The sequence below is a fragment of the Furipterus horrens genome, unplaced genomic scaffold (genome assembly GCF_987537825.1).
Source record: "Furipterus horrens unplaced genomic scaffold, mFurHor1.1.pri manual_scaffold_1, whole genome shotgun sequence".
NCBI classification, from domain to species: domain Eukaryota; kingdom Metazoa; phylum Chordata; class Mammalia; order Chiroptera; family Furipteridae; genus Furipterus; species Furipterus horrens.
The window spans coordinates 54,620,373-54,637,265 of NW_028327171.1; the positions used below are offsets into that span (position 1 = coordinate 54,620,373).

Consider the following 16,893-nt stretch of genomic DNA (forward strand, 5'->3'; position numbering starts at 1 on the left):
CTCCAGATGTCAGATGTTTCTTATTTGATTCTATTTGTGGACATTGTTTACATGTTCAAATTTTACTTTCTGATCTCTACCTTTACATTTACAAATGCTACACTTTCCTCAAACTTGAAATGCATATTTTACTAAAATAGCAAGGTAAAATGTAAATGAAACTTATGCAGGTTCTTAAATAGCACAGGGTGTGAAAAACAGGTGTTTCTTACCAGGGGATCTATTTCTATTTGTTCCTTGTCAGCCAGATCTCTCAGGTGATTTCTTCTAGGTATTTTACTACCTGTGTACTCTGTAATGCTTAGATAAATGTTTCTAATGGGCTTTTTTTATAACCTTGCTTTTTTTTTTTTTTAGATATAAAAACCTGAAGGTAGTCTTTCCTGTCCAAAGATGGAAAACAGTACCACTACCATTTCTCGAGAGGAGCTGGAGGAGCTACAAGAAGCATTTAATAAAATAGGTATGTTTGAGAAAAACTAAATGTGATGTTACTCTTCTGCTTGATATCAGTCTTCCAGGAATGGGACAATACCTTTTATTGCTTCTACCATGACCCATTTACCCCAAGATTTCTTTCTTTCTTTTTTTTTTTTTTCTATCTAGATTTCACTAGGTTCTTTTTCTTCCTGAAAGAGAAATTGAAACTGGGCTTGAATTTCTAGGACAATTGTACCTTGAATTCTTTTGATTATTTCTTTGCAAAGAATAATCCAGGTTAATGAATGACAGTGTAATTGAATATGCTTACATGATATCCTCATTACAGAGAAAAAATATAGAGACACTTCCTTGTCTATAAACTGAACTCTGGCCTTTATGTGTTTGTCATTAACAATAGTGCTTTTTGACTTTGCAGAAGATTTTAAAGTCTTCATATTCTTTTTAAAGGCCATATGGCTTATTTTCCTTTTCCCTCATGAATAATTAAAAAATTCTTAGTGTTGTTTTTAAAAGTTGTCTTATTTTTCTTCTGTCACTTTTTAAAGTCATTCAATGTTTTGTCTTGACGATGTTAGCATTCTCACAGCTTTGTATTTTTCTTCCAAAAATATTTTCTCATACTCTATTGGATTGTGATTCTTCTGTACTTTGCTCTTAGAAACCTGTGACGAACAAGGAGAATATGAATAACCATATTTTGCTCTAGTTGGCAAATGCATGCAAGTGAAAGGGGAGCCCCCTGAAAGCTGAAAAGTCAGTAGACTGGGATGCTGATGCCAGCACCCTAGCCCCTTCCTCAGCAGGCTTCTTCTCTAGTGCAGTCCATGGAAAACAGAGTCAGATGGTAGACTAGGGAGGATATAATAAGCACAGTTTTGTGCCTCGCCTTCTCACAGACCTAGTGAATAATGACAAAAACTAATGTAGTTGAAATACAATGCAGAATGAATTTTAGAGATCGATACAAAGACAAAAGATTTATGGTTAAAAAAATAAAGCTCTTTAAAAAGAAAAAGCTCTCAGGAAGCTTGTGACTTATAAATTATTGCTATGAAATGAAGTGAGGTCTACAAATCTCTAGGCCCTTCCCCTTCTCCCTGTATAGCCAACTCCAGAATAACTCAATCCTTCTGAAGACAGTCTTCATGGTGGCTGAATTAGGCTCACAGTGAATGCCTTGATCTTGTTATGAGTTCTAAAAAATCATTGTATGGGGTATTGTATACAGTGCCCAGAGTCTTTTCAAGATAGAAATCAAGTAATTATTGGGATATTCTGCTCATTTTGAGCATTTAAATAGAGGAGGTAATGAAAATTTACCTCTTTAATTTGGCATTTCTGTTACTTTATAGGTGTACTTTGGTAGTTTGAATAAAAGTGCTACCTAGGTCTTAGTAAAATAAGTGAGTTAGTAATCTATTTGCTTTGTTTAGCACACCAACTTTAATCTCTATGACTCACAGACATATAATATTTATTTGATGTTATTTTGAACTAAATAATCCTGGAACAATTCTGACAGCAGGATAATTTGCTCTGTATCAGAGAAAGTGTTAACAGTAGCTGCATATGTACTTGCTTACTTTATTTACAAGATAAATTGCTATGCATAAATTCAGCAATCCCTCTACTTATTAGTACCAACAAACTTTTCTTAGAGGCAGCAGTACATGCCCATCTAACCTAACTAGATGGAATATTTAGGGGTTTCTATGGAGAAGTAGGGGATTAAAATACTTGTCTTTTTTTTTTTTTTATTGTGGTAAGATAGACATAAAATTTACCATTTAGTGTACAGTTCAGTGACATTAGGTCCATTCACATTGTTACATACTTGTCACTGCCATTGATCTTTAGAATGTTTTCATTGGTCACTATATTGTCACTATACCCACTAAATTCTAACTCCCATCTCCCTCTCCCCAACAGCACTACTACCATTCTACTCTCTGCCTCTGTGAATCATATTTGTTTTCTTGTGACTGGCTTATTTCACTGAGCATAATGTCTTCAACGTTCATCTATGTCAAAGCACATGATGTCATCCTTTCCTTACTTTTTAAGGCTGAATTATATTCTGTTGTGTGTCTGAACCACATTTTGCTTATCCATTCATCTATCCATGGACACTTGAGTTTTTCCTACCATTTGGCTTTTGTGAATGATGTTGCTATGAACATGGGTGTGCAAATATCTTTTCAAGTCTCTGCTTTTAGTTATTTTGGATATACTCAGAAGTGGTATTGATGAATCATATGGTAATTTTATGTTGAATTTTTTGAGGAAACAATGTACTGCTTTCCAGGGTGGCTGTACTATTTTATGTTCCCACCAGCAATGCAAAAGGGTTCCAGTTTCTTCAAATTCTTGCCAACATTTGTTATTTTGTGTTCTGTTTTGTTTTTAATACAATAGCCACCCCCCATGAGTGTGAAGCGGTATCTAATTGTGGTTTTGATTTGCATTTCCATAATAATTAGTGATGTTGAGCATCTTTTCATGTGCTATTGGCCATTTGTGTATCTTCTTTGGAGAAATATCTAAAGTCCTTTGACCATTTTTAATTTTTATTTTTCAATTATAGTTTATAGTCAGTATTATTTTATTTTAGTTTCAGGTGTACAGCATGGTGTTTAGACAGTCATATACTTTACAAAGTATTTCCCCTGATATCTCTAGTTTCCACCTGGCACTATACATGGTTATTACAATATCGTTGACTATACTTCCTGTGCTGTACTTTATATATCCGTGTCTTTGCCCATTTTTAAATCAGTTGCTTTTTTGTTGTTGTTGTTGAGTTGTAGGAAAGTCTTGTTTCTTTTGAAAATGTGATTTTTATGGCTATTTAATCTGTAAGCCTTGATTTCCTTATTTAAAAAATTAGAATAGAGTTATTAACTAATTCAAGATGTAAGGATTAGGATTTCATGAGATAAGGTAAGTTCTTAACAAATCTTGGCACAGAATATATGCTTATAAAGTGGTATTTATTATTTCTTGTCACATCAACCCAAACCACAGAGGTCGTAGGGATGGAGCTGGGATTTAAGCACACACATCTTTCTGTCTTTGGAGCCCTAACTTTTAACTGTCCTTGTTATTTTAGCATGGTGGTTAAGCACTTTTCCTCTTACCTTGTTTATTTTTAAATATTTCCTACCACAGTGCTGGTATAGGAGTACAACAGTCTAGTCTATTTTTCTATGTCAGACTTATAGGAAACAATTCTGAACTGGTGATATACTAAATAATGAGTATATGGTGATATACTAAATGATGAATTTTGGTCTGAATTCAAAGAAAACAGTATTAATTATTGCAATATCAAGCAATTTAGCTTTCTAACCAACTTTTGAGATACAGCAATATTTTGGTTATTGGTAGATTCCAATTTAGAAATTTTTAATGTTCTGAGTAGTATTAACTATAAAGCTTGTGCATGGAACTTTAAAAGAAAAATTTCTGTTTTTATCATGAATTGCAGCTCTTTTACTGAGAGGAAAAAGAAATACAGGAACCAAAGCAACTATTACCAAACGAGCTATAAGAGCCCGTATAAGGCGGATCCAGGCAACTCACCAAACAACCCAGAGCTCTGTTGCCAACTCTGGGCAGAAGTATTTTGTGTCACTTTTGTTCTGTGTCAACAAGTGATATGCAGTCTCTAGGAAAAACCCAGGGGAGGGCATCTCAGTGATGGCATGAAAATGCCAGGACACCTATTTCTAAAAGTCCAAATACAGGTGTGAAATTATTTCTTGAACACTTAATCTCAAAATGACATCAAACATGAGTCAGCCTACATAATGGTATCATAAATACATTATGAAGAAGCAGTGAATTATTAACACACGAAACAGAACTGCCACCGGGGTGAAATGTAGATCAGAAATGCCTTATGTGTATTTTACATGCACATGGTTTATACAAAGTGTGGGTTCAGCAGATCCATTTTGTAAATTCTGTGGAGAAGTTAAAGGCTAGGTGGAGGCCCCCCATGGCCATTGCTGCTGTAATTCTTTTAGATACCTGAGACTTCCCAATACTGAGTTCTTTGAAACAACCTATTAGTCATGCGCTAAACCTGCGTTTTTCATTTGTCAAAGCAATGTTTGTACTATATGCACTTAAAATACCTATGATATTCCTATGGGGAAAACATCCATTTAAATATGATTTTGTTTCATAAAGTGTATAGAATACCTTGTACAGTTCAGGTACAGGAGAAAAGGTTTCTGCCACTTGGGAAACAAACCTGAAAGGTTCTATCTGCCTGTGAACCTCCCAAACAGCTATCTCAGTGTACCTCTCCAACATAGTACAATTGATGTTTTTTCTTTTCTTTTCTTTTTAAAAAATATTTTACTTATTATTATATTTTTTTTAGAGAGAGAGGGGAAGAGAGGGAGAAAGAGAGGGAGAGAAACATCTCTTTGTTTCTTCTTGCATGTGCCCCCACCCAGAACCAAATTAGCAACCTAGGCATGTGCCCTGACAGGAATCAAACCAGCAATCTTTTGCTTTGAGGAATAACACCCAAGCAACTGTGCCACACCAGTCAGGACACCACTGATATTTGACAGCTTGTAATTTATCTTACAGATATTGATAACAGTGGGTATGTCAGTGACTATGAACTTCAGGACCTGTTTAAGGAAGCAAGCCTCCCTCTGCCTGGCTACAAAGTGCGCGAGATCGTGGAAAAAATCCTAGCAGTTGCTGACAACAACAAAGATGGCAAAATCAGTTTTGAAGAATTTGTGTCTGTAAGTAATCTAATCATCTCCTGGCTACTGATCATATTGCTTTGAGAAGAATTTTTAATAATGTCCCTGTCTCTTTGGTTAAATCTGGCTGCAGAGACCAGAAAAGGTGCTGTTTTTAAGTTGATGATGATGATGTTATCACAACTATGTCTACAAATAATACCTAAAACAAAAGAAAAAAACATTCTCAAATTGTTGGACTAGAAGGCAGGCTTCGAGAACAACAGTTCATGTCCTAGTAAAGCTAGAGTTGCATTTAGTGCTCATTGACTATTTCTGTGTGCAGAATATTTTAATATCTTAGTATTTGGCCTTGAGTAATAGAGTATTTTTCACCTGAAATAGCTAAGGTATGGAAGCTTTACCTTCTAGTAACTGGATTATTTCCTTGTGATAAGTTATATCTTCAGTTATAAGATAAATTTTGATGGTAGCTATGATAACATTGTTTCATTATTAAACTATCTCAAGACTCAAGGAACTGAACAAGATCGTTGGCAGCCGTCCGTCTCGAGAGACGATGGTGTAGCTTCTTAAGAGTCTATCTGCACCGCCGAGAATGGCTGTGCAGTCCGACTCGGGAGTGACACGGTATCTGTCTCCTCCCGTGTTGAATCGACATCTTGCGATGACGCTGGAGTGTCCTCTCCAGCGAAGCTGAAGCTACAGAGCCTGGGCAGGGTGATATGGAGGGTCTGCTGTTGCCCATGCAGCAGACCCCCCCCTCTCTTCACAGCTGAAGGGTCCAAGGGAAAGACGGAGTCAATACAGCTTGGCTTCAGGTGCGCCGCAGGAGTTGCCGGTGTTGACTACAATGTCAAACCGCCTTAGGGACTCCGGCTCCGGATTTTCTGTCGGGGTTTACTCCCTTAGCCTTTCCCCTGAAGAGGTATGCCGCAAGGCAGCGGAGGTTTTTTGGAGTCAGAGTTTTCCTTCTCTGTGAACAAGATAGAGAATAACATAAGACTCAACCAATAAGAGAAAAATAGATTGTAGAACTGAACACTGAATATGGTATATTTCAAAGCTGTCAGGCCAAAAGAGATGGCTAGGATGAGCTGCTATGGCCAGCTGGCAGTTGAGCAAGGGCTGTTACTTCTTTCCAACACCACCACCATGACTATATTTTTTTATATGAAAATGTAACCATTATCATAATTAAGTAAATATGAAATGTAAATTGTCTGGTTTTGCATTCTTTATTCATCGAGCAAATATTTGAGCCCCTTTCTTGCCAGGAGCTCTGCTAGGCGCTGTGAATAATGTGTTGAATGAAAGAAAAGATGTGATCCCTGCTTCCATGGAGTATGCATGTGGTGGGGAAGACAGAATCACAAAAATGGATAAAAGATAACTGACAATTGCTGTGACAGAGCAGTACAGGTCTCCTTGAGAGCTTATAGTAGAAGGAATAGAATTTGGTGAGGAGGCTGGAGAACCCAGGGACTCAGGGAAGGTCTCCCAGAAGCTGTGAAGACTTGAGCCCAGAGCTGAACAGATAAAAGGAATGGTTGGGGAAGTGAGTAATGTGTGAATAATGTGTGAGGCAGGCGGAGGTGATAGCCTGTTAGAGGCTCTGTGGTTTGAGGGACAGTAGGTACTCTCCAAGCACTTGGGAAAATGTTACTATGGCTGGAGCTGAGGTGGTTAAGGGAAAAGGAAAATGGCTAGAGAAGTAAGTCGAGGTCAGGTTATGCAGAGTCTTGTAGGATTTTTGTTTTCAGCCTGAGAGCAGTAGTAAGCCAGTGATAGGGGAGGAATAGAGTGTGATGTGACATGATCAGATTTGCATTTTTTAAAACTCACTCTGGCTGCTGCTTGGAGAACCGATTGAATTCAACCTAACCAACGTCTAGAAAGTTCAGTGAGAGAGTGGCTGGGAGATGGTGTTTCTCTAAGCCTGTATTAGTTCCTACAAGAGTTGGCTTACTTACATTAACATGTATACATTTGAGATGTTCAGAAAATATCTTCATTCAGGTATTTAAAACTATGATGTAGGTAGTTATTCTTTAGTTTCAGTATAAAAGATCATAGTAAGTCTAGAAGAATAGTTTCAATGTGTCCAATTTAAGCTCAATTATAACAAAATTTCTTCTAGTGGTTGGGATGCAAACATTTGTCCATTTTGTGCTATTGGTAAAATGATATTAGAGTTATCTGTGAACACAAGCAATAATTTCAAGAATACCTGGATAATATTTATTTTGATGTCATTCCAAATAAATAAGGAAGTCTAAGTAATTTTCCTTTATGTTGCAAGGTTTTCTATGATTATCTGATCAAGGCTCACTTTTACTTTTATCCCATTTTAGCTAATGCAAGAGTTAAAAAGCAAAGACATCAGCAAAACATTCCGAAAAATAATTAACAAGAGAGAAGGGATTACTGCTATTGGAGGAACTTCATCGATCTCCAGTGAGGGCACACAGCATTCTTATTCAGGTAACCTCGCACTTCACATTTGATCTTTTAGTCATTGATTCACTCAACAAGTCTCATATTCATCAAATCTAAGATGCCATTTATTGTAATTCACTGTTGTTTTATGTACCGTTGAGGGAACATCACACTAAATTATAACGTGCCATCAGATTTGAAATGCATCTCAATTTCAGAGATGTCAGAATGAAAAATCCTAGGATCATTGAAATCAATGAGTTTCTACTATGTGGCAGGAGGCGCAGTGTGTGACAAAGATATTTTCAGCATTGACCGTGTTTAATCATAACCTTTGAATGGATTTTTCATCCTGCCTGGTAAAATGAGTTTACCTTTAGACCTGATCAAGGAACACGTGGAGAGGTTTACTGCAAGGATTTTTTCCCTCACATTTTCCGGGAGCTGAGATGCCTGATTCAGCTTTTATCAAGCAACCAAGAGACTAGGGAGCCCCAGTACCTGATTTGCTTGATCTGATAGAGTCATTGGATTGTTGCCCAGTGAGAAATCCAGTCACATTAACTCTCAGGATGAGATGGCTTGCCCTATTTTAAGCTTACTGCACAGGATCCGGATGTCTAAGAACCTTTGGCCAACTTCCTTTTGTTCATATTAACATAACTTAATTAGAACTATGCTTTTAAAATTTTTCACAAAAACTCGCTGTAACTTTTTTACCTTTCTTCCCTTGAGATCTAAATCTGTCAAGTATCCTCTTCATTCTTTTCCTTCCTACCTGTATTTTCTTCTAACAATATACTTGTGTTTCTCCCACCCATCTTATTTTTTTCCTGATCTTTTCCCAATAAGAGAGTGTAGTAGTACCTCCATTTTTTGAAATGTATTTGCTCTTTGACTCCATTTCTGCCTGTTGATTCTAATGAAAAGGCTTCTTCCTTTTTAAAAATACCTTTTTATTGAGGTAATATATACATTTAGCAAAGTACTATAATCTTAAATGTATAGCTCAATGAATTTTTACATGTGTATATTAATCTTTTAGCTAATTTTTACACAAGTAAAGATGCAACCACATCAAGACACAGCATTTCTGTCTCCTGAGTAGTTTCCTCATGTCTCTAACAGTAACTATTCCTCCCCAGACGTAACCACTTTTCTGATGTCTATCACTATCCATTTTTTTAGTTGTTTATCAAGGTGTAAGACACACATAGTAAAGTACATAAAGTACACTATTCCTAAGTATATGGTTTGATGATTTTTTTACATATGAATACAATGATGTAATCACTGTTTAGAATAAAATATAGAACATTTAATAGCTTAAAATAAAAGAACAGCTTTATTGAGATATAATTGAGGTAGCATGAAATTTGCCCTTTTAATGCATACAGTTCAGTAGATTTCAGTATATTCACAGCCTTGTTCATTCATCATCACTACCCAATCTAGACTCCTTTAATTATCCCAGAGAGAAACCCCACGCTTGGTAGCAGTCACTGCCCATTCCCCCCGACAGCAACCTCTGGCAGCCATTAATCTAATTTCTATTTCTATAGATTTGCCTGTTCTGGAAATTTCACATAAATGGGATCATGCTCTAGTGGTCTTTCACCTGACAGACTTCATCACTGACATAATATTTTCAAAGATAATGCATGTCGTAGCATATTTTGTACTTCATTTTATTGCTGAATAATACTCCGTTCTGTGGAGAATGTCACTATTATGGTGAACCTGCCTGAACACTTGTGTTTACATTTTTCCGTGGTCATATGCTTTGAGTTCTCTTAGGTATATACCTAGGGGTAGAACTGCCAGGCCGTATGGAAAGTCTATGCTTAGCATTAAAGTAAAAACCTGCCAGACTGTTTTCCAAAGCATCTGTACCATCTTACAGTCCCACGAACAGTGTATGAAAGTTTCAGCTTCTTCACTTTCTCTCCAACACTTGTCCATTTTCTTTATTACAACCATTCTAGTGGTTGTGAAATGGTGTCTCATATCTCATACCTGGAACATCCTCCCTTTCCCTGCCCATCTTCACAAATTAAAAATCTGTCTTGAAATAGTACCTTTTTCATAAAACCTTTTTTTTTTTTGTTTCATCAGTTTTATTGGTCATATATCCAGAATTCATTATATAAATCTTTCAAAATAACTAGATTTTACAAGAATAGTTTATAATCCAGCTCTAAATGCACAAATACTTGACACAAGAAACCATTTTTACAAAAAAAATATGGAACGCTTCATGAATTTGCGTGTCATCCTTGCGCAGGGGCCATGCTAATCTTCTCTGTATCGTTCCAATTTTAGTATATGTGCTGCCGAAGCGAGCACCATAAATCCTTTTCTTGGTCCACCCCAACCAGAAGTGATTATTCCTTTTTACAAATTCTTCAAAACATTGCTTATATCTCTCTTGTGCTGTGTTTATTTCCCTTGTGTTTCATTTCCTTGTATATCTGTTTAATTATTATGATATAATATCTTACTAATCTTTAAATCCCTGGACTCTTAAGTCCCTGAGTAGATGTGGTGAGGCAAGGAGATAAGGCAGATATGTACAGAAGAGAAATATTAGTAAATGTTTGTGTCTTTTTGATTCTCTCTTACTGTGTGTGTGTGTGTGTGTGTGTGTGTGTGTGTGTAATGGATTAAATTTGGGGGTTACCTGCAAAATATGCCCTTAGGAAAACTGCCTAACTCTAGGAACTGGGGCAATAAGGCAATAATGGGGAAGGTCAGCTATGTTACACAGTGATGGAAATGGGAATTATTTCTTTTTAGGTTTTATACTGTTTAATTTTTATATTTATATAATAATAATAAAGCAATAGACACTTTTCCTTTAAGTTCCTTCCTATTTTCCCTACTGCATTAACACAGCAGCATTTCTGCCTAAAGATCAAGGTACCCACACTAGAGGCCATGTGCTGAGCAGATGAGGGTGAAAGTGGCTGAGAGCAGTTAGGTATCGAAATTGTGTCAGTTTTCTTATAGAAGTTCCACAGAAATGGACCTATATTTTTCATTTGAATAACTCTTGATTGAAGTCAGTATTTCTGTTGTAAGCCCCAAATACCAACTCTGTAAATTTTTCAGGGGTGATGGGGTGGAATTTATTGCTGTGGATAATTGTTTCTTGTATTTTGCCCCTGGTGTGTTAGTGTGTGTGTGTGTTTATCTGGCCTCTGATGGTTTGCTTCTGATGCATTTGCTCTCAGAAGCAATATATATTTGGAAAGATCTTAGAATAAAACTGAATATTCATTGTGCTTATTTAAAGTATATGCCTTACTCCCCTCAATATAGCAGATGAAAAAGTGGAATGAATTCCTCTTTCTCCTTTTCTTAAACCCTTTGGAAACCCTTTAGTGTTTTAGTAAAGGTTTGATAATTGGCATTTATAATATTTGAACAAAACTTTTTATAGTGCAATGAATTTTGTGAAATGAGGTTTGCTACTAAGATTTTCTGTTTTCAGAGGAAGAAAAAGTGGCTTTTGTTAACTGGATAAACAAAGCCCTGGAGAATGACCCTGACTGTAAGCATCTCATACCCATGAATCCCAATGATGACAGTCTTTTCAAATCACTTGCAGATGGCATCCTTCTTTGGTGAGTTGAGCACTGGGTTATGGGAGCTATGTTCTTACTGTCTCCATAGATGAGTATTCAATGAAAATTACACTTCAGCAAATCCATTGTCTTTTGGAATTAGTTCATGAGTAGCTGCATAGGTTTTGAAGAATTTATATCACATAGAAAATTAAGTACTATGTGTTTTCTAGAATTTTTTTTCAAATGTAATTTCTTAATTTTCTGATGTCTTTTTATTCTAGTACCTTAAAAATGCCAGGAAACTTTTGAGTTAATCCTCTGATATATTTGTTTTCTTTTTTTCTTTTTTTGTTGTTCTATTACAGTTGTCCCAATTTTCCCCTGTTGCTCTCCCCTGCTCTGCTCACTCCCCCTCTCCCACAGTCAATCTGCCCCCTGTAGTCCATGTCCATGGGTCATTTGTATGTGTTCCTTGGCTCGACCCTTCTCTTTCTTTCCCCACTTATCACCCTCCCCTCCTGTGGCTGTCAGTCTGTCCTCTGTTTCCATGCCTCTGGTTCTATTTTGCTCGATTGTTTGTTTTGTTCATTAGATACCTCTTGTAGGTGAGATCATATGGTATTTGTCTTTTGCCACCTGGGTTATTTCACTTAGCTTAATACTCTCCAGTTTGACCCATGCTGTCATGAGTCCTTTGATACATTTTAAAATGTTCAAAGGGTTTCTTTTTTCACTTCTCAATAAGGGAGTATTGATTATTGACAGGACAGGAACATGGGGAAATGTTGAAGAAAGATACATCTCATTTGTATTTAGATGACATTAATGCTGTGGTTCATCCTTGTCATATTGTTGACTCTATGCTGTTTCTGCTTACACCATTGGAAACTCTTGAAGGCATGCCTTATCTTTGTTGTGTGTACTATAGTCCCGCATAGCTCTTGATACAAAGCAAGTGTTGTTTTTTTATTTTTTTTTAATTTATAAAAATGGAGAAAACTTACAAAGAAGAAAATAATCATCACAAATATTCTTATCACCCATATGTAGCCATTATTAACATTTTGGCATATTTCCTTCAGTCTTTTTTCTGTGTTTTTACTTGAAGAAAAACCTACCCATCAGTACAGGGTATTAGTTTTCAGGACATTACGTATAAAATGTACTGTGATTGGATGAATGAGTCCCACTCTCCCTACCTACTATCCAGTGAAACTGTTCAAGGGAACAGGCTTGGTGGAATCAGCAGGGAAAGAAGACCCTGTTGAGTTAGACTGTAGTCTGGCAAGATGAAGAGACATGAGAGGCGAGTAAGTGGGAGGCCCCTGTGGCTGCACCTGGTCCCCGCAGGGAAGAGGGGAAAAGGACAGTGTCAGGTGAGGAGTTTGACTGGGGTGATACGCCCATCAAACGGTTACAAAGGTGTCCTAAGGTGAGTTCAGGTAAAACAGAAACAAACCTTCCATAGAGCAGAAGGGCAGAAGCTCACTGGATCTTGATTTTCAGTACAAATACAGACCATGAAAGTAGGGCTTCATGATAAAAAGAAAAGAAAAAAAGGAAAAAATATGCTGTGACCTCCACCTGCAATGCTGGTCTCTTCCTCTGACCTTCAGGGAAAATTCTTATTATGAATTGAAAGAGTATTTTCCAAAATATATTCTAAAATATAAAGATAAAATTTATATTATTTCTTTAGAAGTGTTTGAATTATTGAAGTTTTAGAAAGATCAAGTCTCTGGTTCCCTATCTTTCTGCAACAACAGTAATTTTAACGGAGTTGATTCCACTTAATGAAAATTGGCTTCTCAGTAATTTCTTTGTTTATAATGCTATATGTTGATGATCGTTAAATGAAATAAAGGCAAGACTCACATAAAGAAAATGCAGCAGGAAATGCTAAGAGTGATGGATTTTTTTTTTAGGTTAGGGAATATTTTTTAGATTTTTAAAAAATTTATTGATTTTAGAGAGAGAGAGGAAGGGGGAGAGAGAAAGAGGGAAAGAGGGAAAAAGAGAAAGAAAGAGTGAGAAAGAGCTTTTGTTATTCCACTTATACATTCATTGGTTGCTTCTTGTGTGTGTCCTGACACGGGGATCAAACTCACAAACTTGGAGTATCAGGATGACGCTCTAACCAACTGACCTACCTGGCCAGGGCTAGATATTTAAAATTAAGTCCCTGACATGAATTACAGTATAATATTGTAAAGAAAGAGATTATTATTACTTTTCAAAATTTAGCTGTTTTGTCTGCTTGCAAAAATAAACTAAAAACATTTCCAGGAATTTTAGACTGAATTATTCCCATTTTCTCTTTAGCAAAATGATCAACTTATCTGAACCAGATACAATTGATGAAAGAGCCATTAATAAGAAAAAGCTCACCCCTTTTACTGTTTCTGTAAGTATTTGCCCTTTGCTAATAACCCTTTTCTGTGTTGAAGAATATAAGGCCTTTCTTAATGGATGTTTATGTCCAAGTAAAGCTTATGATTTAACATGATTTGTTTCATATAAAACTAGGTCTTTATTAAATAAAAATTCAACTGTGTTTTGTAATGAGTGAAATTAAGATCCAAAGTATGTTGGATGAACTTCTTTACTTAAGATCATAGTATTCAGGTTATGTTATAATTGTTATTTTTATTAATAAATATTTGCTGTATACCAGTGTTTTCATTGGTTGGTTGAAAAAATAGTGCTTGTTTTAGCATTTCACAAAATTTTTAGCTATTCTTTTTGTACTAAATTGTTCTGTAGTCAGCTTGACCATTCACCTTTTGTTAAAAGTTCAGGACTTTATAGTTACCACACTTTTCCCTCAAAATGTCTAGGTCAATGGGTGGATATTAATACTGTATTTACTAAGTACTTAATGCACTGCATATGAGTGTTCTAAATGTATTACAAGAAGTATCCCTTTGACTCTTCCCAGCAGCCTTAAAATGAGATACTGTGATTCGAAAGATGATGAGACATTGCCCAGTGTCAGAGCCAGGGTGTGATCCCAGTGGTCTTGCTGCAGAATCCATCCTTTCCATCCCTGTGCCATCCTGCCACTCTCGTGTGGCAGTAGCCATAGCAACTGCTAAACAGCTGCTGGTCACACTGCAGCTGTTAGAAGTGAGCACTGCTGAGCTTTCCTTCATTTCTGTTGGCAAGTGCAATCCTTGATTTGGCTGAGGTTGTTAAGTCTCTTCTATTAGGAAATTATGTATGACCTTAGGGCAGTGGCACGTGGTTAAGTATGGACCATCCAAGTGGTACTCCCATTTCCTGCCATCCTTGGGAAGTATGCAATTAAATGTTGACTAACACAACATTTTGTCCCCGACTCCAGTAAGCCAATAATATTGCATGTCCTTAGCAGAAACTACCATTCTTGAAGAAGCCCATTTCTGATTGTAATTGCCAGAAGATTTTTTTCCATCTTGTGTCAAGATGCTTCATCTAATATCTATGATTATTGCAAACATTCATATAAGTCTTATTTCTAGAATATATGTCACGATTTTTTTAAGGCACTGAATCTGAAATACAGCATTTCTCAGTGTTGTATAAATGTATTTGGTTTTACTTTTAATACTTGTATGCAGTGCATTAAAGAAAATAAAGAAAAATATTCTGTAACTATTTTGTAATAGCTACATGATGGGTCTGAGGGGCTAAGTCTTTTACAGTTTTATTTTTAGAGATAACCATCTTTCAATATGAGTAGAGTGTAATAGTCTAGGTTTCAAGGATGCTTGAAAGAGTGTACTAATCTAGAATGAGAAAAGACAGGCCTCTGGGAAGGAGCAAAGTATTATTGTGGATATTAAATCTGTCTTGTTTATTCAGTAATTTTAGAGCTCTGGGAATAGATCTGCTAGAAAACTACCAGTTTTCCTTGAAACTTGATCCCAAAGAAGCCTGATTCATTTGTAAAAGATTATACTGATAGTGATAATACAGTTTTCCACTTTATGATGATAGGATTATATAGTAATGATATATGAAAGAAGAGAAGTATAAAAGGATGGAAATGATGTACAGTAACTATGAAAGCAAGGGAAAGGGACAGATCAAGTAGTTAATAGCAAGACTCATTTTTTTATCTGAGAGACTTTCTCATTTCTATCCAATGTACTACTGAGCTGCATTTTCTTGCTTATTATTATTAAAAGAAAAATTATATGAATAAGACTGAAAAGCAGATTAGTGAATTAGGGACCTAAAAGTCAGGAAACTAACAAGAGTGGGTATAAGAAATTGAATTAGTTCATTATAACACGTAAAAAATTCCAGCGCAATTAATATACTCACATTCATACAATGTATATGCGTATATACTTTATACTTACATATATATACAAATGTACACACAAAAATACGACCTTAATTTCACTTTACATACAATTATAGTTTTGCCCTGGCTGGTTTAGCTCAGTGGATTGAGCGTCGGCCTGCGAGCTAAGTGTCGCTGGTTCGATCTTCCAGTCAGGGCACATCAGAGAAGGAAAACTCTGACTCCAAAAAACCTCCGCTGCCTTGCGGCATACCTCTTCAGGGGAAAGGCTAAGGGAGTAAACCCCGACAGAAAATCCGGAGCCGGAGTCCCTAAGGCGGTTTGACGTTGTAGTCAACACCGGCAACTCCTGCGGCGCACCTGAACCCAAGCTGTATCGACTCCGTCTTTCCCTTGGACCCTTCAGCTGCGAAGAGAGGGGGGGTCTGCTGCATGGGCAACAGCAGACCCTCCATATTACCCTGCCCAGGCTCTGTAGCTTCAGCGTCATCGCAAGATGTCGATTCAACACGGGAGGAGACAGATACCATGTCACTCACGAGTTGGACTGCACAGCCATTCTTGGCGGTGCAGATAGACTCTGAAGAAGCTACACCATCGTCTCTCGAGACGGACGGCTGCCGACGACAATTATAGTTAAAGTAGGGAAATCATAGATCCCATTTGGACATTTCCAAATTAAGTAAAAGTGATGATATCACAAATGATGAAATCTGAATAACGAATAATGCCTTTATCCTTATTGACCCAACAAGGGTCTAGCACAGCCCTCTGAAAATCATTAACAAAAGTGATCTCATCTTGAATTGAAAATTTATGGAAAACAAACATTTGCAAAGTGGTACGAATTAAAAGAAAACTTGCTGTACCTATATGAGATTGTTAGTAAAGAATTGAACAGTTAATTAATCAAAATAGAAGGGACATGAGAAGCTATCTGAAGCAACAGTGGAACTTTTTCTGCCTTGTAAAGTGGGCTATATCTCAGGCACGATTCAGTGGTGCATGAAAAAGATGGGAGAGAATGGATGGGTAACTCAAGTTAAACTGCTGTGTTTGCTTGTGTCTTTGTTAGCATCTCTGTAAAGTTATCCTGTTTTACAGATTAGGACACAAAAACTCAAGGAAGAACCACATCACTCTCATGTCCCAGTTGTGGAGATTCCCCGTTGTTCTTGTCTCTCCCCACCAGTGCAGGTCTTCAGGAAGGAAGGTTCAGCACTCAGGGCAGTCGTCCATGTTAAGACTTGGAGAACAACCTCTTTATGGGGTTCTCCTGTTACTTCTTGCTCTTAACATGTTTGAAATTGTCTTTAGACAATAGTAGCTGTCCTATTCCCTAAATACCAGTAAGACAATAATGTTGTATTTACCAATTAGAAGCTACCATTTATTCTATGAAACAGATTTTAGCTCCATA

General features: G+C 36.7%; 1 protein-coding gene and 1 non-coding gene across 3 annotated transcripts in view; one reads left to right on the top strand and one right to left on the bottom strand.

The window, feature by feature from the left end:
• The window catches only part of PLS1 (plastin 1), a 103,032-nt gene that overhangs the window by 47,283 nt on the left and 38,856 nt on the right, over positions 1 to 16,893 (top strand). For both annotated transcript variants that reach the window (XM_090275570.1, XM_090275574.1), the window contains exons 2-6: positions 358 to 463; positions 5,050 to 5,213; positions 7,529 to 7,658; positions 11,107 to 11,239; positions 13,505 to 13,586. In XM_090275570.1, coding sequence (XP_090131696.1) covers positions 394 to 463; positions 5,050 to 5,213; positions 7,529 to 7,658; positions 11,107 to 11,239; positions 13,505 to 13,586 — 579 coding nt within the window. In that variant the 5' untranslated portion in view covers positions 358 to 393. The remainder of the gene's footprint in view (positions 1 to 357; positions 464 to 5,049; positions 5,214 to 7,528; positions 7,659 to 11,106; positions 11,240 to 13,504; positions 13,587 to 16,893) is intronic.
• Positions 9,853 to 9,959, bottom strand: LOC150021127 (U6 spliceosomal RNA). The gene has a single exon (XR_016513909.1). It is a non-coding gene; the product is annotated as a U6 spliceosomal RNA (small nuclear RNA).